The 23,610-nt window shown below is 44.3% G+C and overlaps 1 protein-coding gene across 1 annotated transcript; it reads right to left on the bottom strand.

The window, feature by feature from the left end:
- Nucleotides 1-635: 635 nt before the first annotated feature.
- Nucleotides 636-23,220, bottom strand: AHCY (adenosylhomocysteinase). The gene is made up of 10 exons (XM_085241372.1): nucleotides 23,074-23,220; nucleotides 21,374-21,564; nucleotides 18,596-18,671; nucleotides 16,816-16,968; nucleotides 13,056-13,168; nucleotides 11,355-11,562; nucleotides 10,418-10,505; nucleotides 9,376-9,493; nucleotides 4,447-4,641; nucleotides 636-1,655 (listed from the first exon to the last, which is right to left on the bottom strand). Exons 1-10 carry the CDS (start codon nucleotides 23,099-23,101, stop codon nucleotides 1,524-1,526), a joined length of 1,302 nt encoding a protein of 433 aa, XP_085097498.1. The 5' UTR covers nucleotides 23,102-23,220; the 3' UTR covers nucleotides 636-1,523.
- Between the last annotated feature and the right edge of the window lie 390 nt (nucleotides 23,221-23,610).

Raw genomic sequence — 23,610 nt, 5'->3', positions numbered from 1 at the left:
TATGGATTCATTTATTGGGGCTGGTTTCGTGAGACCCATACTCAAAACTGATGCTCTTCAGAGGCTGACAACAGATTATTTGCAGAATGGAAAGCAATAAAACAAGCTGCATACCAAGCAACATTTGGTTACTCATTTCTTTTTTTGACTTATCCACAGTTCATACTCCACACCATCTGCTTTAATTGCTTACTGACACCTGTTGCTCGAACATGAATCTCAGAGCTGTTTTTTGGTGGCATTTCTTCAATACATTCTACCAAATTTTTCATTTTCTTACATTCAGCCGGCTGTACAATACTGACTGAAGAAGGTAGTGGAAATAGAGGTATTTCATAACACGTGGAGATGAATCTGGATAGGCAGAGCTGCTAGGGTTTGTTCCCTTTGGTTGTTATTTTGCCTGTCCCCCATTCCCTCCTCCCACCACCCCATCTTGTAACTCACAGCCCTTCAATCATAACTAAATAACTTCAGGAACAGCATTTCTCATCTCAAGTACATGACATGGCTAGCCACAGCACTGGCTTTTGCCAGGAAACCACAAGTGGACACACAAAAAGGTTTGATTGATTCAGTGAATACGCAGGACCAAATAGATTCATGGCAAAGCCTAAAGCATCTCACTACACAAGTCAGGCCACAGTCACATCTTTAATAAAAGCACTCTGAGTCAGTGACAGAAAAGATACAGCAGACATGACAACTCTGAAAAAAGAACCTGGGGGTAAAAGCGTGCTGCTGGTGTTTTCCTAGGACCAATCAAGAGCCCTAACCCTAACCATCTCCTCAGTGACTCCTCAGACATTCACCAACACTAGAGGACTGCTAAAGTAAGTCACCTTTGCCTCACACCCCTTCCACTGTTGCAATGGAAGCAGCATAGAAGGGTCTTGGTTCTAATTAAAATCACTGGAGTAGATTAATCCAGAGAGAATGCCAGCTCTCATCTCTGCATAGGAGATTACATTGATTATACAGGAGGCAGATCAAGCAACCTGCAGAAATACTCCTCCTTAGTTCCCCGTTTCACAAAAGGTATTTCAGTTAGTGCACCTTCATGAAGAGAAGCCTGACACCACCAGCCTTGAAACAGAATTCAGCTAATTCCCACAGAGCATGGCAGAAAGCATCTCTCTGCAGAAACAGTTCTGCACTCCACTGATTAGCCTGCTCAAACAGCTGGCCACATGTTTGACAAGAGCAGATATTTAATCTAGTATTCCCTTTTGTCCAGCTCTTACTGGGACATTAGGGGCCAATTAAAGGTGCATAGGATCCTTTTTGCTGTGAATTTAGCTAAGTACCAATTCTAATTCCATGAGCCAGGGTGATCCTCTTTCTTTAAGGGAAAAAAAAAAAAAAAAAAAGACTAAAAAAGCCCTGAAGCTCCATTGGTAAGGGCACAAGTTCTGCAGCACTGAGAGGATGATGGCAAAGGGCTTGTTCTCAGAAACCCAGCACACACTAGAGCTTTGGAAGGTTGCATCCCTGCACTTTGGTCTTTGAGTACTGCCACCTGCTCAGTATCGGTAGTGGTCTGGCTTGAAGGGCCCATCCTTTGACAAGCCCAGGTATTTGGCCTGCTTCTCACTCAGTTTTGTCAACTTCACACACAGTTTGTCCAGATGTGCAGCAGCCACAGCTTCATCCAGCTAGAAAACAAAGCATTGAAAAAGATTAGTAGAAGCTTCAGTTCAAGAAATCATGGCTGACAGTAAGAAATGAATACCTGAAAACCAGTAGCAGCTCCAAGGACAATTTAACAGACCGATGCAACTCTTCCTGTCAACATACACCAACTGCTTGAGTGCAGAACCATCTAACTTGAGCACAGAATCATCCCCAGATGGAAAAGTCCCAACTTAATTTGACTTCCTCAGAAGCATGAGACAAATATATCATCCAGCCCATTTCAATCCCATTTACACATTCACATCCATCCACAGGTAGAGAACAGATATCAAACTATTCAAAGATAAGAATGTCCGGTTTGGCAGAAGGGAAAAGCCCCAGTCATTTTCTGCTATGAAAACACCTGGACATGGACATACTAGACTATCATAATGTTTTATAGAAATTCTAATACGTATAAATAAATTAATACATCTCCCCCTTCCAGGTATACTTTCTCTGAGATATGTATGTTAAGAATATTCATTCCAGAATCACTAATTCATCAACAGCTCTATTATCTATTGTCATGGTCTTCACGAATAATAAAATACTTTATATCTCACTTCCTGATCTTTTCTTCATTCCAGGGGAGTCAGACAGACATGCAAACTCAAGGGTCAGAAAAATGAGCAGAAAGTTAAGAGGATATTTAAGTCTGAAAACAGACAGCAACATGGCAAACTAGCTGCCATGTCAACAGGAAGGCAGAGCTGTGAAAGATGTTCAAGGAGACAGGACAGCACTAGGAAAGGACAAGGTGCATATAATAGAAAGGTAAGTTATATCATTTGCAATTCCTGCAAGATACGAATGATCACTGCTAAGGAAACACAGATGCAAGATAAGTCTGAACTGCTGCAGCAGAGACAAAAAACTGGTGCTATCTCCTCTATGTATGTAACTGTTGCAATATATTTGATCACCAAATCAACAAAACAACCAAGTACTACATCTTCAGCATCTGTCAACCAGCACATCCTAAGCAGAAGTGTTCTAACAAGAAACTACTCTAAAGTAACCCCATCATAATAAGCATATTAAAGTTGTATTTGTGCTGAATAATTCAGTGCAGCTCAATCTGTTGGCAGCTTGGTGTTACTCTGAACATCTACGGAGAACCAGGGAGGGCAAAGATGTACAATCCAAACCATTAAAAAGAATAGATTAAGTGGTTGAAGAATGTGGAAGCAAACCATGAAAGCTATAGGATACTACATAAGAATCAAGAAAACCAAGAAAGAAAACCCAGCTGGAGGGACTGTGTCTAGAATGGGAAACAAGTATTTAAGCTTAGTAGATCATGTCAGAAGAAAAATGTTAAAAGTCAAATACATATCAGGTTGAACTGTAGTGATATATTGAGATGTGACAGGTGCGTTTCCAGCACAACTGAGACAGATTAGATCTACTTGAAAAGGAGCTGATACTGAGTCACCAGTATCTCGCAAATCAGGTTCTCAAACTGCAGCAGAAAGAAGCTGTTTCACAGTTGCTTCAGCTTATGGACTTCAAGATTTAGAGAAAGGCAAACTGACATTCTTACCTACTGCACACTTCGAATCAAGCAGTTGAGCATAAGGAAGGATACATCTGACAGCAAGAACATGGATGCAATACTTTGCTTCAATTTCCAGAAAATCGTATTGCAGAAAAGCAGGCATGTTTGTAATAGCTCATCACCAGTTCTTAAATTTACATTTAGATCTCAAAGCCACTATGCAGAACAAGGAGAGGTACTAGCCAAAAATCAGGAAAGAAAGCCCTTCTATCCATCTTTTGTTGTTTCTGACAAGAAGGCAGCTTTGTTCATTGAAATTATCTGTGGAGCCCAGTGGGTAAAGATCATTTTGCCACAGTACGTGAACCTGAACACTGCATTGCCATACAGTGCACAAACACTCAACTCCATTTGTAAGTAACAGATCTAAGTGTTATTTCTCACTTTCGGTTCAAGTATGATTACTAAAAACTGTTGTTCTAGAAGAGAATGAAGCCACATTTTATTAGCAACATCGGGCTTGCTCTTTTTCCTAGGAATTGTCAACAAAAATTTTCTCTGAAGATGACTGTGTGTCAGAGAGCTGGCTGATCAGCTGCAGATACACTTTGCTTGATCATCAATAGGCAGTTTTGGAAACTTAAGTTCTTCAGCAAACATTTCACAAATAAGCCCAAACATACACTTTATACTTCCCAGATGAAAAGTATTTTCACATTTTGTCCCACACCTGGTTCTATTTCAAAGCAATGGGATTTAACCCCAGTATCCTTTTCAATGAGCAACTGAAATTCTCATGTTTGTTTTGCAAAATTAAAACCAGGTTAGTTTTATAAAGGAATTTGCAGGTTATGATATGACCAGATTTCTCCGAGAACAAAGAATCCACAGATAAGATTAAAGGGAAACACAAGGGAATTTGTGTCATTAATATTTTGTGAAGCTATTAGGATCAGATTGTAATAAGCTCTGCTCAGGTGCAAGAGGGACCCAGATTCTCTCAACCACAGTGAAGATTTTTGATTTCACTCCAACTCTTCAGGAAGGAGCTTCCTGACTATTCTCAGACAGCAAAGGCTTTCCCAGCAGCTTAGTAAAGAGCTGCAAATCAAGGGGAAAAAAAAAACAAAAAAAAAAAACAGGACATTCCTGTCACAAACAAGTTCTACGTCTTCACACTGTCCTAGCTACAAAAAAGAAAGAAAAAAGCTCACTTCACATTGTGTGACCGAAGCCCTACAAGTTTGCACTTTTCTGCCATTCTAACTCACCTTCTTTGGCAGGAAATGGACTCCAACAGAGTATTTGTCACTATTTGTCCACAGCTCAATCTGTGCCAGCACCTGGTTGGTGAAGGAGTTGCTCATGACGAAGCTAGGGTGACCCATGGCACAGCCCAAATTGACCAGTCTGCCCTCTGCCAGCAGTATAATATGACGACCGTTCCTCAATTTATAGCGATCCACCTGGGAAAAGAGCAGTGAAAGGTGAGGGCACAAGCAGCATTTGAAGTCACAGAATCCTCAAGAGGTCCACAGGGACCTCAAGAGGTCACTGAGTCCAATCCCTATCTAAAGCAGTACCCTACAATAGGTCGCACAGATCAGCATCCAGACAGGTCTTGAATATCTCCATAGCACTCATGTAAAACTCGGTGGGCTCCCTTTCCACATCAGCAATTCAGCAATGGGTTTACGATGCAGACTTTCATTACAATCAAGATGCTCCTCACCATTCCCAGCCAGAGTTCAGTAAGGCTCGTAACTGCTCTGGACTTCACACTACATAGATCTTAGCATCTGCTTCACATTTAATCAGTTATCCTGTTCTTCTGGTTCTTTCACATGCATACCATCTCAGGTGTCTGTGGCATGGAACGTGCTGCCTGCAGTAAGATGTAATTCATATATACTTAATTGTAACTGCTGGTGTGGAGAGAGAGGTGAAGCAGCACCTCTGTGTGCAACAGCCCAGAACATTTGCACCTGATACACAGGTAAGGGCCAGATTTTGCTCAGCCTTCTGAAATTACTCCCCAGTGAATCCTCCCACCTCAGTAATGCCTTGATTTACAGTCAAGGCATGAGCAGTTTGTCTTCCAGGGACAGGCTACTGTAGACATCTACCAAATCTTCAGCACCACCTTTTAGGAGACCTGAAAACACTTGTGGTTTGACAGCTCACCTCCCACAGTGACACCAGGCCTAAGTGAGAGCAAGACAAGTCCCAAAGTCAAAACACAAGGAGATCTATCCACTTATCAAGCAAGTCAAATTGCATGCATAGCTGAAAAGAACTGGTAAATTAAATGGCTGTCCTAGACTCTGGTGCACACTCTTTGCTTTCAGGGAGAAAGATTCAGTCCTCCATTCAGGCTGATTTCCAGGGACAAAAGGACAGGCAAACAAGGGCTAAGGAGACAGGTGCTCAGATACACAAGAGCCCAGAGATCAGGAGACTGTCACTTCATATGTGCCTCAGCTGTCTGGGCCAGACTGGAATCCCACAATGCCTATGCTAGCTCTGCTTCCCCCTCCTGCCAGTTTCTAGCTCTTCTCTCCCTTGCCTTCACCCTGTAGAAAGGAATTATATTAAATACTAAAGCCTAAAATGAAATTACAATCTGGACTGTAAGTTGTAAGAATGTTCATTGTTCCCTGGTATTTACTGTTCATCTATTATGTCAAGCATGTGGAAGCAGACTAAAGCTTTGAAAAAGAACAGTAAGCTTTGTTAAAGGTTAACAATGTTTTAGACAAATTTTGCTGCCATAGCATAAAGACTTAAAAGGGTTCCTTTCCTGCAGCTGTATTTATACTTTATGTCTCAAAAGGGAATATGAAGCAAAATACAAGCCACTCAATTTTGTTCTTAAAGCTTCAACCTATAGGTTAAAAGCCATTCTGAACTCAGTTTTGTTCTTAATAATTCTGCCTTCAAAAAAAACCAAACTTTATTCAGTTTAGTAGTACAGATGTGATAATTTAAACTAGCAATGACCATTTTCCTAGAACTGGTACTTCACTTTCAGACAAGATCTGGGCCTCTAATTATCTTCCCCAGCTGTGATTCAATCCCAATACTCTATTTCTGGGGTTTGTATAATACAGATTACTGTCTTTAGCACACATGTAGGCAGTAACCATCTCAAACAGAAGCTCCAAATAAAACTCTTTATTTTTCCTACCCAAGAGCTGTACAGCAAGGTAAGGTTAGCAAGAACTTTCTTTCACTGAGCAGCTGCAGTATATTTCTTATGGATGCTAATTCTCCAGTGTGGATCACTAGTGACAGCTCTCAGTTCACCCAAAAAATACCACATGCACCACCAGAAGACTATGGGAGGGAGAAACGAAACCAAGCAGACAAATCAGAACGCTAAAGAAAAAAACCTACAACAACATGGCTGATAGTAAACACTGTTCACTGCTACAATTAATTTTCAAGGTTGAGGTAGTTGGGCTTGTTTAGCTTGGAGAAGGGTCAGGAGAGACCTCAATGCAGCATCCCATGACTGAAGGGAGCTTATAAGCAGGAGGGGAAGTAACTTTTTATATGGTCTGATAGTGATAGGACAAGGGAGAATGGCTTTAAACTAAAAAAGGGGAGATTTAGGTTAGATGTGAGGGAGAAATTCTCTACCCAGAGGCAGTGTAGCTCCAGCACTGCTGCCAAAAACTGTGGGTGCTCCATTCCCGGAGGTGTCCAAGATTATGGCTGGGCCCTGGGCAGCCCAAGCTGGGGGGTGGAGGCAGCCAGTCCGTAGCAGGAGGGTGTGAGCTTGATGATCCTTAAAGTCCTTTGCAACCTAAGGCATTCTATCATTCTATGATTCTATGCACGTGTTTGCACATTTCTCAGTCCACCACTTAAGCCAGGGCAGATTTCTCAGTTGTGTTCAAATTCATTAAAGGAACACTTTTGTCACAGAACTGTAGAATCATAGAAAGGCTTAGGTTGGAAGGGACCGTAAAGACTATCTGGATCCAATATCCTTCCCACGGACTTGGTTGCCATCCACCAGGATCCACCAATTCTAGTTCCAATGCAGATGAATTCCCACATTGGTTGTGAGGGATTGAAGCTGCAGGACACTTCCTTGTTCCTAACTCCAAAGTTATCTCCTATCTCCAGCAGTAAGCAGCAGATAAGGAAGAATACAACAAAAGCCAAATTTCCCAATAAATCCTCTCAGCTTCATCTATCTCTAGATCAAGCTGAGACAGAGGTGGTTCATTCAGGGATGGTTGGTTGTTTTGTTTTTTTGTTGTTTTAAAATATGTACAAACTCCAGCTAAATATTTTTAAACATACATTTTCGTGTCACCTACAGCACCCTGGATGACATCCTGTGTTAACAGGTCCATTATTTTGGGTCACTCTGGACCTCCTGCTTGCAATAGCAATGTTTTACAACACAACAGAGAGATTTAGGATAGGAAGGAGGTAACTCTTCAGCATTAAACCGTATGGGCTACTTTGACCCTAACTCCAATATTTTAAAAATAAAACATTTGTTTTGAACCAGACACTTAATAGTTTTCATGCCTTGCACTACACTGCATCTCACTGTTCAGGGCACCTAATATATTCATGACAGGCCTGGCTCCTGACAAGAAACAGGACTGCTGCTTTCTCAAACACTAATATTCAATTTTTCACATGGATTTTAAGAGCCACGCTCAATAGTCACGGGCAGGTAGTTTGTATGCTACTACATTAATAGCCATTTCAGTCTTTGACAACGTTTATAAACAGTCCCAATTTTAAAACCTTTTAAAACCTGAGCTATCCAAAAGCAAGCAGGCTCTTCTAGGACAGAAGCTAGGGTGAAGTCAGCCTTACACTAAGGTCATGGGCACAAACATAGTGAGAACTTGAAAGTATAACTTCATACTTCACATTTAGGGCCACAACAACAAACGTGACACTGAAAAGAGGCTCACAACTGCTTAGCAAGAGTTTGATGTGGGTGGCCAATGAGCCACAGGAGGGTCATCTGGAAGGGCAGACAGATCTACTAAGACATACACCTAGGTATAGTTAAAAGAAAAAAAAAAAAAACCTGTCTGAGAATCCCACTGTGAGCAAAAGTTACCTCTTCAAAAGGTAATCAGAAGTTCTATACCAAGTTAGAAAGAGACTGGTTAGCCTCAGGTGATGTCCTCCCTCAACGTCTGTGTTACAAACGAGTTTTAATTTAGTGCTGTTTCTCTGTTTAAGGATACAGCTGAAGAGTTGGAGTTTTCAGAGCCCTACTTTTCCGTGTGACTACTGCCATAGTTTGAAGTAAATACATTGTGGAAATGCAAGCTGAGCAAGGATAAAATATCCTGCCTTCTCTGCCCACACACAGACTTCTGGTCTCCACAGGTTTCTAAAATAAAGCCACTGAGTCTGGAAAAGAAGCCTGAATTTAGCAAAGCTCCAATAGGCTTCACCGAGGCTTTAATTTCAGAACAAAAGTTGCTTTGAAAACAAAGGTGTGAATCCTTCAACTCTTGGCAAAACCCAAGAATACATTTCCTTGAGATTCATTCTAATACCAGCACTCTGCATGAGACCTAAGACTCTTCTGGTGCAGGGCAGCTACACGAGCAAGCAACTTCCTTGGAGGAAGCTGAGATCAGTCAACAGAGAATCCATAGGCTCTGCTCCTAAGAAGTTCTATATGATCTCTAATGATCTGTTCTGTATTCATCATTCAGCTTGTTTTTTAAACTGAGTTAGGGCATTACTCTCAGATGGTGGCTATCAAAAAGCACATTTTCATACTTTGCCAAACATCAAGGTCGACCTCCTGTAAGAAACTAATTTGATGCAATCAACTATGAGACCATAACTAAGGAATAGGTTCCTGTTTGTCCAGAAGGAAAGAATACACAGATGTACCCATACTAGGCATCTCTTCTCAGAGACCATGCTCTAAGTCCTGGGCACTTGTTGGAACCAGTTGTTTTAATATCAATGCAAGAATATTACATGCAGCTTGTTACAGACTAACAGGGCAACAGCAGAGCAGAATTTGCATTAAGATTAGCCCAGAACAAACCTGGCTTCCAAAAAAATCAATTAACAATATAAAAGCTAGAATGTAAAGAGTAGAAGCATCTGAAAGGAAACACTTTCCATTCCGGCAGCAGACACTGACTTGTAATCACTCTGTTCTATCAGGATGCCTTCTACATGGGCTATCTCACCTGAGGTTTAACATTCACCACCTCTACTGCGTTTTGATTCAGCCACTTTGCATCAACTTCCACATCAAAATGACCAATATTACAAACTATGGCATCATCTTTCATCTGCTCGAAGTGCCTGAAGGAAAAAAAAAAAAAAAAGAAAGAAATCAAAAGTCAATGCACAAAAGAAATGTGCCTTTTCCAAATCCAGGAGGTGCTTTGGCCCATAGCTCTGCTCAAGGAGAAATGAAGAGCTCCTGGATCTGCAGTTGATTTTCACAGACATGATGCGTGGGTGCAGTAATCATCTAAACATGTAAAACCTGCTAGGAAAAGTTTCAAGCTCCTAGTAAAGGACTCTTCCCAAGGATGGAAGAGGCTATTGAAGATGAATTGTTGTCCCAGTATAGAAAGTTGAATTAATTTTTTAGTTGGTCACTACTAAAATATCGGCAGTTATTCTGTTCCTTCCTACACAGAAGGAATCTCTTTCTCCATTACTTTAATGTTTCCAGCAGTGTCACATTCCTGGATACTAATGCCTTCATCTCCTCCCACTTAATCTGTCCTCATACTACAACACATACAATCCTAATGGCAAAAATAGGAATGAGTTTGTGTAGAGCAGAGGGACTATAAACTGAGATCTAGGAAGTGACAATAAAGAGCCTGTAGGGCAGTTTATTGAGAACAGATTAGTTTCAAGATTGTTGTGTGTATTCACAGATGGAATCACTTTCAATCTTTACCTACCTCTCCTTCCGTTCACATTTATCAATAGAATTCAGAATAACAAAATTAACAATCAATAACAGAATTCAGGCCCGCCCTCCCATTTTCTTAAAGGTCTCTCTGTCCATCTATGCTTTTTGTTTCTCCACCATTAGACATTGTAGGACAGGAATAATTGCAACGTGGCAACAATCAACAGTTTAAAAACTGAAGTCTCAGTTTCTCATTAAATTAATGCTATCTCTCACCACGTTGCTGACAAGTTATGACTATATAAAAATCAAACTGTAGCAGTGTGTTTTCACTGAAGCAAATGACTAGATCATACCTGCCCTGAACAATGTCAGTGCAGCCAGTGGTTGTAACAAAGATATTGCCTTCCTTGCAAGCCTCCTCCATTGTAGTAACTTCATAACCTGAAAATGAGAGAAAAAAAAAATTATCTCCCTACCCAATCACCAGACATTGTTCAAAAATGAACTGCAAAACTGAGTAAAGCATTAAGAAAAAATTATGAGTAATAGAAGGCTGTGCCAGTGCTTAATCTATGGCGAATGCATGTTAGCAGATGTACTTTCCTTACACTAAATACCGAGGCAGCACAAAAATATCTGTATCCCTCACCTACTTCCAGTGTGAGGATCTTATGCTTCCAACTCCCTGCAACCAAAGGTGTAGCGTCTGCCACAGCTCTTAGATTGGATTCAGGGTTTGCTTCCAAAGAAAATGTATCCACAATACCTGCAGATTCTAATCATGTATGAAAAGAAACGGGATAAACTGGTACTACCCAGAGCTAAGTGAAGCAGCCACAGAAGAGTTGGAGTACAGCTCTGAGAGCGTGCTGCAAGCACAGCTTCACACTGGAAAGCAGAGTTGCGTTCATCTACAAAAGCATCTAATGAAGACAAGGTCTGCTGTTTTACTGTGGAAATATTCTAGTAAGTCTTAACCTACACTGAAGGTAGAGTTGCCCAACTTGAAGATAATTAACCCATTCACAACCAGACTTTCAGCATTACGAAATAGCGGGCTTTCCCCACTAGAGTCTTTTTATCTGTGACTCCAAACATATCGTCAAGGCCTACAACAACTGAAGTTGTAAGGAAAGAGTTCACTGTATGCTCAGTTAAACAAGAGGTGTGTCACTTCTACAACAAAGAGGCTGAAACCCACTGAAACTTTCTCAACTATCATTTATCGCTCTACACCAACACAGAAAGACTCCCTTCAGACGCAGTAATTTCTATCCCTTCTGTTCTCACCTTCCATAGCTGCCTGCAGTGCATTGATGGGATCAATTTCAGTGATGATGACTCTTGCTCCAAAGTTCCGCAGGGCCTGAGCACAGCCTTTGCCCACATCACCATAACCTGCCACCACTGCTACTTTTCCAGCAATCATGACATCTGTAGCACGTTTGATACCATCAATGAGGGACTCTCGGCAGCCATAAAGGTTATCAAATTTGCTCTGAAGAAGAAACAGGAGCCATTTCAGAACAGAAGAAAATTCACTCAAGCAAAAACTCCTTAGAGAAGCAAAATGGATTTGTGTGTGCATACATAATCAGGAGGCAGACAGTCAGCTAAACATTAACTACAATGAGGGATGAGAAGATGATAATCTGGCTTGATGTTTTTCATTTATCCTTTTTCAGTCTACATAGTTATGCCACATACAGGCTTCAGCATGCCCCTGGTGAGAAACATTTCATAAATGAAATCAATGAAAATAAAGGAAATCTCTCCTACCAATAGCATAGGAAGTTGGCATAGAGTCAAAATATCAAACTGAAGGAGCAAAAATCTGTCATTCAGTTGCATGTCTTCCTGGAGGTCTGTAACTGCAGTTCATACAAATCTTTCATTGCACAAATCCTCAACAGTATTTGAAAATAAGCACTTGTTTGGCACTAGAATAAAGTTAGCTCAATTCAAATCCATTTCAGAGGCTTTTTTTAGAAACATCTGAATTTCTAAATCTACTAAACAGTATTAGTAGTTATTATGCAAGAGGCAGACATGGGTGAAAAGGATGTAGAGGAATGTCCAAAATCAACTGGTTTCCAGTCCACTAGCTATGGAATAAAAATGTCAGACATCTTTGTGAACAGAAACAAGATAGTCTTCAAACAACAAGGTGCAGAGAAAGCAGACCAAACCATTGAGAAATGCCATTCCTGACAGAATAATATAAGAGACTGAGGTTAGTCTCAGAGTATTAAACAGCCAAAAAGTACTGAAACAGTTGTGCCTTAAAGTGCTACTCTTCACAGGCACACTACAGGCAGGAATTATTATCACAGTGCTTCACTATGAAAACTGCTTAGAACTGCACACGGTGACTCAATATATACTTACTGACTAGTTTTAAAAACACCTGGATACACGAGCTTCATGCACACCTGAAAATCACTCTATAATTCATCTGCATTCAAAATCATCATCACGCTCTCAATACCATTCCTTCCTCTTTCCTAAAGGACTTGTCATGGGAAGCAGAAATATGATTAAACAAAGGATATAAACACTTTCTTCTCTATCCTTAGCAACTGTTGCTTTCAGAAATACCTTTACCTGCCAAAAGCTCATGCAGGTCATTGAGTTTCTTTTCCAGCTGTTACCTGCCTGTGGCTTTAAGCCACGCAGTGATGACCTGTTTCTTGACAGAGGAACTAACTGTAGGCTAACACAGCTATAATTCCAGAGATGTCTTCATTTCTTTTGCATTTTAATAATGTAACACACATCCTTGCACACAATTAAGCCTTGAACATTCTAAAAATGGGACATTTACGACACATCACACCAGAGACATCGTGGACTTACTTCAAGGATGTGCTGAAAATCTGTTCAGTTCCACATCTAGAGTACCTCAGCAAGAGAAAGAATACTTGCAGGGGAATAACATCCCAGCACCAAACCTGTTAGCACAGCATAGCGTAAGTGCTTTAACTGCAGTACCTTGGTGACAGAGTCGTTAACATTGATAGCTGGCACCTTCAGAGTCCCATTGGCTTTCATCTTGTACAGGTTGTGAACTCCAGTGGTTGTCTCTTCTGAAATACCTCTAATTCCTATGGGCAGAGTAAAATGATTTATGTTTGGTTGGATTTAATGTCACTGCAAACCAACACATCCAAGTGGCAGCAGTGTCTTCCAGAGGTTTAAGCTATAAAAATCTTTGCAGGAAGCAGGGACGAAATCAGAACCCTCATTTGGATCCTCAAATGGCACTCTGAAGCTTCAAGAAAGTTTTCCCCCACACGGCTATCAAAGCAGCAGGACAAAGAAATCGTTGGAAAAAAAGAAGGGGCCAATTCTAGACCAGGAAGTCAGGAAAGACAGCTCTAATCTATTTTCTCACACTGAGCCAACTGCAAAAAGACTTGAATGTTCAGACTTTCAGTGATGTTTCTGAAGTCTGTTCCATACCGGCAAGGTGGCCTGAAAGGAGACGAGAGATAACCACACTCAAGTCTAAAGCACTTGAAACAACTAAGAAAAATTCAAATTCAGTTTGTTGTTCTCAATCCTCCTGTCAGTAATCAGCTGCAGCTCTGATTAAACATTCTCCACATGCTCCAAATCTAGACATTAACTGCATGAAAATTCCGTTTCAAGGGTATTACTAGCACATTCACAAAGTATCATTTCAAATAGGCCCTTGTTTGAAAACAGTCCCAGAGATAGAAGCCAGCGACAAACGACTGCCTAAAAATACAAACATCGGATAAGGGAACCAGACCTTAATATGACAGTAACTGTCACAAAGTAACCTCACTTCAAACAACACGCAAAAGCCAAATTTGTAAACGTGTCCCTGTTTACCCTTCATACCACATACAGTATGAATTCGGGGTATTTCTTCCCCTTACCATCTCAATAATATCTCGCTGCATGCAAGTTGTCTAATTGCTATACTGTAAGCATTCTGGGTGTTGCTCAAAGCTTATCTGCACAAAAGAAGTGGTGGCAATTTGTGACAGTCAATAAACCTGAGAATCACCTATGCAGTTGAGCTGCATACCCTGCACAGGTTACGGTGACTAAGTTTGTTCTTTGATCTGGAAGCATGCTACAAGTCAGCTAATCTGTCACTGCATGAAGTACTGGGGGAAGATAGAACAAATCTGCAAAACCAAGCTGAAACCGCCACCAAGAGCAATATCTCTGCACAGAGATCCATACGACACTGCAGCAGCTAATTTGGACTGCCAGCCCTTCCTCCTTCACAAACAGCAGCAGCAAAGCAGAGATGCCAGAGGACCTGTCCCACAGCACAGGGCAGCAGCCGGGCTCCCAGCACAGCACCCTGACCGGCGGCAGAGGGGAGGGCACAGCACCAACGATCCACCATCACTTATCCGGGCTTTTACTTCTGGGGACCGAAGCGCCCCTCGGGAAGGCCGGCACATCCGGGACACGCGGCCCGGCCCGGGCAGCGCGGCCGGAGCCGCTGCGGAACTATGGTGCCCCCTTGCGGCGCGCCACGGACATCGCCGCCACCTCCGGCTGCCGCGCGGCGAATCAGCGGGGAGACGCGTCTCGCGATGCGGCCGCACCGCCTGCAGCGAGCTGCCAGCACCGACCGCGCTCCAGTGCCTCGCTCCTACTCGGTCACCTGCTGAGACGGTTAAGTTGAGGCTTGGCACGCCGAGAGCTCGCTGGTAGGGGGCAGGACAAGCTAAAGAACATCATCTGGCGCGTGTTGAAATCTAGCACCTTTCCCCAAAGCGTTCTTCCAGCGCAATTCTCTGAGCAACGAGTGACTCGAGAACAGAGGAGGGCCTAAAGCGTGGAAAAAAGCTGAAGCAACATGAGGAATTCTTGCTGAACATTCAGACCTGCCTTACCTACCTGAGCAATGAGCAAGTCTGCCCCATGGATCACCAACAATACAGCCCTCTCTGAACAGCAGGCTTCAGCAGAGATGCCAGAAATGATCTTTGCATGAGTTCAGGTGACTTTGGTTCTGAAGTCTTTCCTTCCCCTTCTTTCATTATGTTGGTTTTAAGGGCATTCAGCCTAGCAAAACATGGCAGTAGTACAGAGGCCATTCTGCCCTCTAACAGCAATGGTGCTTAGGGATTAAGGGAAACTTGCTGAGCATTTCCATGCACAGGTGGTGGAATGCTGCAAGAAGGCTTCTCAACTCCAGTCAGTGCAGATAGCACATATTTTGGCAGGGGAAATGTTGACAGGTATGACATTCCATCTAGGTCCTTTAAAAACCCAGGTGAAGGGCCACTCCTGTGAATTGGGATGGCAGACCAGAGATGGATGCCAATACAGCAGACAGCCACTGTCCTGCTGAAACATATCACACTAATTGCTTGCACAACAGGAGTGCAAGACAAGTGAGAGGACTCTGAAGAGCAGATAACAAGGCTGCAGGTGTGAAAAGTTCAGCACAAGCACCCTCAAGAACAGACACAAATAGACACAAATTGAGGTGTTAGCTGCATGTGCTTGACAGGGGAGCAACCCCATTAAACAGAACTCAAGTATGAAAAAATGCATTTTGAAGCCTGTCACAATTCCAAGGAGGCATGATTAGCTGTGGCTTCCTTGGTCATGAACTTCACACGGAGGCAGCCCAGAAGAAAGAGACCTCTAGTAAGCAGACACCAATTTCCACTGCATTACAGTTCACTGCTGGAGATCTAATGACATGAGGATGAGGGTCAAAGAGAAAGCAAAGCATGTCACACAGTTGCAGTTTCTTCTTTTCCTTGCCACCCTACCCATACAAGCACACAGATGGGCAGTACGGCCCAGCCTCCTTCCTTCACACAGCCCTGTGTCTTGACTACTTCTGATTCTGCCTATTAAGGCAGTACAGCTCAGGAAAGCTGATTCAGCAGGTTTCTACAGCAACCCCACCTGCAAGGGCCAAGAATGAACAGCAGAACAGCGATCAGTAATCAGTTTAGTTTCCCCTCCATATGCCTATTCAGTTATCTCCAAATCCTAGATCAAACGTCCTTCAGGAACAATAGGCCTCTGTGGCTTGCAGCAGCACATATGACGAAATCCAGCAGAGCAAAGAAGCTGCTACAGTTGCCCAGCACAGATCAGCCTGCTACTGCAAGTCGTGCCAAACTGCCCTCAGATAAGTCTTTTTACAGATAACACGTGCTAGCCACACCATGCTGTTTTACTAGCTTATACTAAAGGTAATAAATCAACAAAGCAGGAGTCACAACCCTGGCTATCAGCATCTTTACTGATAAATAGGACAAGTTGATGCCTTGCAGTTCATGTACTGTGAAAATTTAATTCCTTTCGAAGAAAAACTACAGGTTCTCATAAGCTGATCTAAAGGTGTATTGAGAGTACAGGGAACAAAAAAGCAACAACATTAGATAATATTAATTGCAAGCAGACATTAAGCAATTCTAAAACCCAGCCCATTTACAGAAATGTCTTGGCCAGACAGCAGCCCTACTTGTTATTCAGGTAATGGATAATGTGAATGAAGGCCAGAAGAACAGTCAATGTAGTATAGATACTACAAAGCAAAGATGGAAACAACAGCTCCTGCAGGAAAGAGATTCTGCTCTTGCATTGTGAGCAGTTTTCACAGACACATCCCATTGCCTGCTTGCACATGCCTTTCCAACCTTCCCACATCCCTTTTACCAAAGCAGGGAATTCCCACTGAAAAAGTGCCAAACTGGCCTCCCAGGTAGAACTGTACCTGACAACAACTGCAAGTTACCTTTCAAGAGCTGTGGATATTTGGTATGAACTAGGTTGGTAAGATCTCCACCGTCATCCAAAATCATGTTGAGGGGCTGCCCGTCCTTGAAGTACAGGGTCTGCTCAATGCACCACAAATATTCCTCGTCCGTTTCTCCTTTCCAGGCAAATACTAAATAGGAACAAAAAAACAATTAGTTTCTTTCTGAGCAAATAGGAAAGCAGCAAAATGAAGATCTCACTGGCAGCGCTCAGCAGCAGAGCTGACATGTAGATGATTATCTGTGCCTGCAAGCCAGAAGAGACATTTTCACTGGAAAGAAGATCAAAATCTCAAAACGAGCAGAAGTTAAAACATTTTGCCTTCTGTTCCAGGCCACAAACTTGATTAAAACTGAGACTTTCATTGCCCTCCTCACTATTCCATATTAAGAAAGAAAAATCAAAGCAAACCAAAGCAGACGCACATCCACAACGCCCCACTTACTCCCTTAATTCACCACGGAATTACAAACAGCCACAGGATATATTGATACAAACAAACAAAAACACAACTCTAGCATTTCTAGTATAGCAGGAAAAATGCACCAGACTTTGGCATGAACAAAGCACCAGACCAGAAACTCTCCTGCAACTTTAAATTCTAGTTTCTAGCACAGTGCTAAAATCCATGCTGCTGTGCATCCTCTGCTCTTATAAGGGCAGATCTCAAGATCAGCACATTCTACAACATTCAACAACATTCATCAACAGCATGCTCCAGCAACTAACACATATCTATCAGTACCTTTGCCTTTCCAGCATTTGTAGCTGCTTCATGCTACGCTCAAGCCCTGTTGATACTCAGTTATTCAAACATACTGAGCACAACTTACATAACCTAACACTGGACACCAGATAAATTGCCATGTTTCTGCTGTTTATACAGAAAACTTCAGCTCTGAAGCCACCCCTGCAGCTGCCCCTTCTGCAGAAGGGTGCATCAGTGTCCCTCATTGTCTACAAAGGATCAGCACTCCTCCCACGTTTCTAGATTCGCTGTGTGAAGTGTAATATTAACAAAAAGTGCAAGTTCCACCAAGCAAAGATAACAGGGGTGGAAGCCAAAAGGTCAGATGGATGCTCCACCCACAGACTGCTCTTCAAAAGTTGAGTTTTGAGTGTTAAGAGCAGTGAGGGATGCAGTTCTCTAACATCTAGATCCAGGAAGTTGCTGCTGGCTCTCTCACACTGCACGCTAGAGGCAGGCAGGAGGTGATGCTCACAGCCAGTAATACCATAAGAACCAGGGAAGGGATTTTTCTTCTTTACTTTAAAATGGATCACAACTGGGGAAAGACTTGTTGCAACAGCTAATTATATCAGTAGCTAAAGACACCTCTAAAGGAAAGAACCAGGCTGTCAGAAAACATTTTTTGTCTCTGCTAACAGCCGGGCTCCTTTCCCCAATCGCTATTAGCAGCAAGCTTGCTGGAAAGCACCAAACACCTTCTGTACACACCTACACACCAATCTCTAATTACCCAGCCCATTTAATCATCTTAGTAAACAGGCTTAAGGCTGGTAACTTACAACCCAGCTCTTTTGTAGTCTAACACCAGATCAGCCATTGTTAGGCATGCTAAACTGTCCGATGCAATGCAGCTGGAATCAAAATTTTGTTTTGTAACAAACACTGGCTTTCAGAGGCTACTTCTATCCTGAAGTTTATTCAGAAAAGCTAGATTTGTACAGTTTGATTCAGCTAGAACAGGCCCTATACCCCAATTCAAAGCCCAATTAGAACACGGAGAACTTACCAGGGATGCCAGCTTTTGCAATAGCAGCTGCAGCATGGTCCTGAGTGGAGAAAATGTTGCAGCTTGACCATTGTACCTGGAAAACAACTCAAGTTTTATTTGCTGAACAAAGTTCTGAGATAGGAACTCTATTTAGACACAAAAGGGAACAAGAGCAGAAAAGTACATTAGTGCAAATTCCTGCCTTTCTAAATAGCTCTGTAAAAGTTAATAGGAAAACTAAGTATTTGACTAGGACAGGGAGAATAATGCCACCTCAAAGGATAGCAGAGCTTCAGCTGTGCCACGTATTCAGCCACCTCTTTATTCGTGAGAGCTTGTGCCAGACACCCAAAGAGTATGTTCAGCTACAGATCTTCAGGAAAAGCACAGTATGATGGGTTCAGAAAGTCTGCATCACTGAAGTTGAGATTTTTAGAACAGCCACGTGACAAGTGTCCAGTAAAGGATATGGCCATGCAGCAATACACCAAGAGGCACTCAAGAAAGTCAGAAACACAGCTGAAATGCTGCATGCTATCAACAGGCATTCTCATGAGATTATGCTCAAACAGCTCCCACTCTGTTCTCCAGTCATGGAAGCTTTTCCAGCTGAGCTAAGCACTTCCCACGGATTTCATAACTAGGCTCGGGCACCTAGAAAAGCAACAGCACATCGCTGAGCTGCATTAATAGGGACCTGCACACCCACTGCAGCTTCACAGTAGTGGCTCCCAGGTCCGTTCTGTTACCGGGAGCCACACACTGGAGCTCTCACTCTGTTCCTTACAGAGCTGACCAGCAAGTGGGTATCTGCATGCTGGTTTGCCAGAGACCTTAAGGAGCTGACCACAAATATTCTAGGGAGCAAGCTGGCTGGGTTGGTTAGCAGGGCTTTAAACTAATTACAATGGGGGAAGGAGGTGTACTGGGTTACAAAGAAGAGCGTGGGAATGCTGTCACCTGGGAGATGGTAGAGGAAAACCCCAGACTTTCCTGGAGGTATTAGGAAGGGCTTCTCCAAGAAGGCAATGAGGCCAACAGCCAAGCTGAAGTGCCTCTGTTAGAAACCACAGTGCAATTGAGAAAGTATGATCTATTTGCTATCATGGAAACACAGTAGAAGGAATACCACAATTTCTAGTGAGTTATGTCCTCATTATTATAGTATAGTTTGGGTTGGAAGGGATCTCAAAGATCATCTGGTTCCAACCCCCAGTCCACACCCCCAGAGAGGCTGGAGAGTATCCACAGAATACGGTTTGATTGCAGTTACCTTCCTTCCTTCCAAGCGCCCAGACTGTGATAAAACAGATGAATCAGAGTTGAATCCAAACTCAAAGCAGTCTGAACATGCAGAACAAGAAAGGAGCTCACAATCAAGCACCAAGGTAATACAACAGCACACATCTTCAAGGCACAACCCCAGCTTATGCTTAGAGGAATCACATCACTGCAGGGACCTCCCTGAATGACTTGGATGTGTCCCATATGACATTGAATTTGGCCTGTATTTAGCTATATTTAAGATAGCACACAACTGCTGCCTAAGCCTGCCATATTAGGATACAGCAACCAACAGGAACAGCAAAGAACTTCCTAAAACTCAGCAAGTACTGCTTGCTTTTAAATCCTAAGAAAGGACAAAGTTATATACATAATAGTAGAAACAAAGCCAGGGCTAAATCTGCATCAAAGTTCTCCTTCAGCACTGCACTAGCACAACAGCTCTGACCAGGACAATCTCCATACACAACAGCACACACTGCCCCTGCATCCTGACTAGATCTATCCCCCCAGTTTTCACTTCTTTTTTTTTTTTTTTAAAGAAATGCTTTATCTGTTGGAGAGAGCTTCCCCTTTTTCCACTGCCTCTGGGTAAGCAGGACAGTGCTCAATAGTTTTAGTCCTTCCCAGGCTCATACTCCCAGGAACAGATCCCATACAGGACTATCTCTGGGCAGGCCAGAGTGCATACAGCTAAACTTCAGGACAAAGGAATTTCAGATCACAAATCATGCTTAACATAATCCACCACTGAGCTCCCCGCTCAGTACACAAGCTATTTGGATTGTGCTGAGATGTCCTGTGCAGTGATCACTCAGCCATGATGTTTGGACTCATTCTGCAAGCCAGGCACATGGCATAATGCAGTAAAGGGCTTACAGGTATCCGAGTCTTTAAGATGGACCGGGATAATTGGTCCAGAAACACAGTGAACTTGAAATCAGTGGAATCCCCACCTGCCATCACTGAACCACATTGCTTCTACAGTATTTTCTGCACATCTGAAGGGCTAGCAGGAGCTCTCAGAGGTTTCGTAAGTTTTTGCTGAATTTGAAGGCACAGTGCAGTTCTTAACACAAGCTAATCCATGCTGCAGGCAGTCACTAGAGCCTCAGTATTAACAGCAACAGCACAATCAGCAAACACAATCAGCAACAACACTGCATGACCAAGCACAATACAACACATGAGAGCAAATCCTAGCATCACTGCTCAGGGAGCTGCATGCAGCCAAAGGAGCTGTTTAAGCCAGCAACCCAGTCCAGAACTGGCACTTCTCAAGCTGCAGCTTGTCCAGAGAAAGGACACGTACCACATCCTAGGGGGTGTGCATTACAGCTGATGAAGTTTTTGCTTAAGGGAAGAAGAAATAATCCATCCAGAACTGTGACTCTTCTAAAAATGCAGAAGAATTTGCCAGATTCCCCTGTGATAGTTATATAAACTGAAGCAGTGCCCCAGGCAGAGCATTACCTAAGAGCATGCTGAAGGAGAAACTCAGAGCCACTTTACCTCAGCTCCCAGCTTTATAAGGGTCTCTATGAGAACTGCTGTCTGCACAGTCATATGGAGGCAGCCGGCGATCCGCGCACCCTTCAGGGGCTTCGAGGCACCATACATCTCCCGCATCTTCATCAGCCCTGGCATCTCATTCTCTGCAATCTCAATGGCCTTGCGACCCCAGTCAGCAAGGCTGATGTCAGCTGCAAGAGAAGGAGGACAGGTGTAAGAGTTTAAATAGCTGAGACCTTGGTATCCCTTCTCACACTTGTGGACAGGCATCAGCTGCAACAGCTGAACTGAACACCAAGCAACAGCTGGGAGGCAGAGCAGGAGGAAAATGGGCCCCATCCCTCTTACCCCCCTGCTTTTGCACTATGGTGCACAGGCTTTTAAGCAAGCTCAGACCAAAAAGCCCCAAAACAACAAAGCTCCTGTACGGGCACATTAATCTATTGCTCAGGAGCCCTGCAGCCCATTCATTAAGTTCCAAGTTCCAATCCACTTCTGCAAATACTGCCTAAAGCTCTGACAGTTCCAGAGGTTTCCTTCCATAGTAGAAAGAGTAGCATGCCTGGGGGGAATGCCTGTACAGTCACAGCTTCTGCAAGTGGGAACACACACAGCACACACCCTGCAAGGTCTCCGGGCACTGAGCCCAGCCCTGTCCCCAACAAGGACTCAGCTGCAGGGCTCCCACTGTGTCTCCACAAAGACAGCTTCTGAAGGACCATTAGTCACAATCTGCTTTACTTCTCCAAGAAGGGTCTTTCACTAAGAAAGTTCACCAAAAACTGAACAGGAAATTTCCGACAGTACATAGAGCAAGGAAGAGAACACTGCAGCTGCAGCAGGTCTGACTCCAGCTGCACCTACAGCAGGCGGACAGCCAGCATCCAGGCACACCGCTCTGCAGCACCAGCCAGAGCCAATGCCCAGCACCCAGTGAGCTCTTTCAGAGGCCTCAGGACAGTATCATTTCACTAACAGCACGGTCAGCTAGCTTTCTTTCAGCTAGCTGGTGAACGCACCGAGTCAGAGCGCCTGGTTCCACCAGACAGCCTAATTGCACTTTATTCCCAAGCGATGCCCGTTAAGCCCACGTGCCTGGCCGTCACAGCAAGCACGGGCTGAAGAGGCCGAGGAGGCGGACAGACACCGGAGCACCGCTGACAAGGGGGAAGTGGGGGCGGGGATCTTCTTCAACCTCACCCTTCTTAAAGCCGTGCAGACTTCCCAGAGCGTGCTTAAAAATACCCCCTAGTATTTTAGGTTCGCATCCCTGACAATGTTTTTGTTTTTATTTTTTAAACGAGTGGACTATTTTCTTATTATGTTTATTAATCCTCCAAAGCCCTACAGCTCTTCAGAGGCGATAGTTCCGAGCAATCCCCATCGCAACCCCGCCGGGTGCAACCCCGGCTCCGCCGGTCCTCACGCCGTTCGCGCAGCCCGTCCCGCAGCTCGGTGGTGACTCCACGCTCGCATCCCGGTCCCGATCCTCAGCCGATCCTTCCGGCCGGACACATCCAGCGGATCCCCGCTGCGCACCCGCAGCCCCGGCCACCCCTAGGCGGCCGCCTCCCGCAGCGGCCCGGCCTCACCGCGGACCCCGCCGCAGCGGCCCGGCTTCACCGCCTCGCGTCCACACCGCTCGCCGAGGAGCGGCGGGAGCCCCGCGGGGCCGGGCCGGGCGGGCCACGCGCACTCACCCACTTTGTAGGGCAGCCTGTCCGACATGCCGGCGGCAGAGCGAGCGGGAAGAGGAGGCGGCGGCGGCCGCGGGCGCGCTTTAAGCGGAGGCGGAGCCGCCGTGTGCGTGAGGCGGGGCTGCGCCTGCAGCCCGGGAACGAGGAGAGCGGGGACCGGCGCCGCGCTGGCGCGGGAGCGCCGCGGAGTCTGAGAGAACCGAACGGTGGGGCCGGGCCTGCAGGCACGGCCGTGGAGCTGCGCGCCCTCCGCCGCCCTCCCCGCACAGAGCGCAACGAGGCGATGCCGTGAGCTCAGCGCTGGGTTGAGCGGAGCGGCGGGCAGAGCGGCACCTGAGCTGCCCGAACCTTGGACTCTGCTGCGGCCTGATCCTGCTCGAAGCCTGTGGCAGCTGTGCCAAATGCCTGCCCCTGGCCGCGACCAATGCGGGTCTCCGGCCCCGGCCTTGCCCGAGGGTCAAACACGTGTTGGCTTTGCTCTCTGTACTGTTCTAAAGCGTTTTTCAGAAATTTCAGTTGTAATCTGGAGCAAACTGTGCA

This window comes from Meleagris gallopavo, chromosome 22 (assembly GCF_905368555.1).
Source record: "Meleagris gallopavo chromosome 22, MGAL_WU_HG_1.1, whole genome shotgun sequence".
Lineage (NCBI taxonomy): Eukaryota > Metazoa > Chordata > Aves > Galliformes > Phasianidae > Meleagris > Meleagris gallopavo.
This window is presented reverse-complemented; position numbering and strand designations above follow the sequence as displayed.

What these genes read in the sequence shown, in the direction of transcription:
- AHCY (XM_085241372.1), bottom strand. Translation starts at nt 23,101, where the DNA reads ATGTCGGACAGGCTGCCCTACAAAGTGG. An exon ending in TTAACGACTCTGTCACCAAG is followed by an intron (nt 11,563 to 13,055) that starts GTACTGCAGTTA and finishes TTTCTTCTTCAG; the next exon opens with AGCAAATTTGATAACCTTTA. An exon ending in ACTGACATTGTTCAGGGCAG is followed by an intron (nt 9,494 to 10,417) that starts GTATGATCTAGT and finishes TTTTTCCTTCAG; the next exon opens with GCACTTCGAGCAGATGAAAG.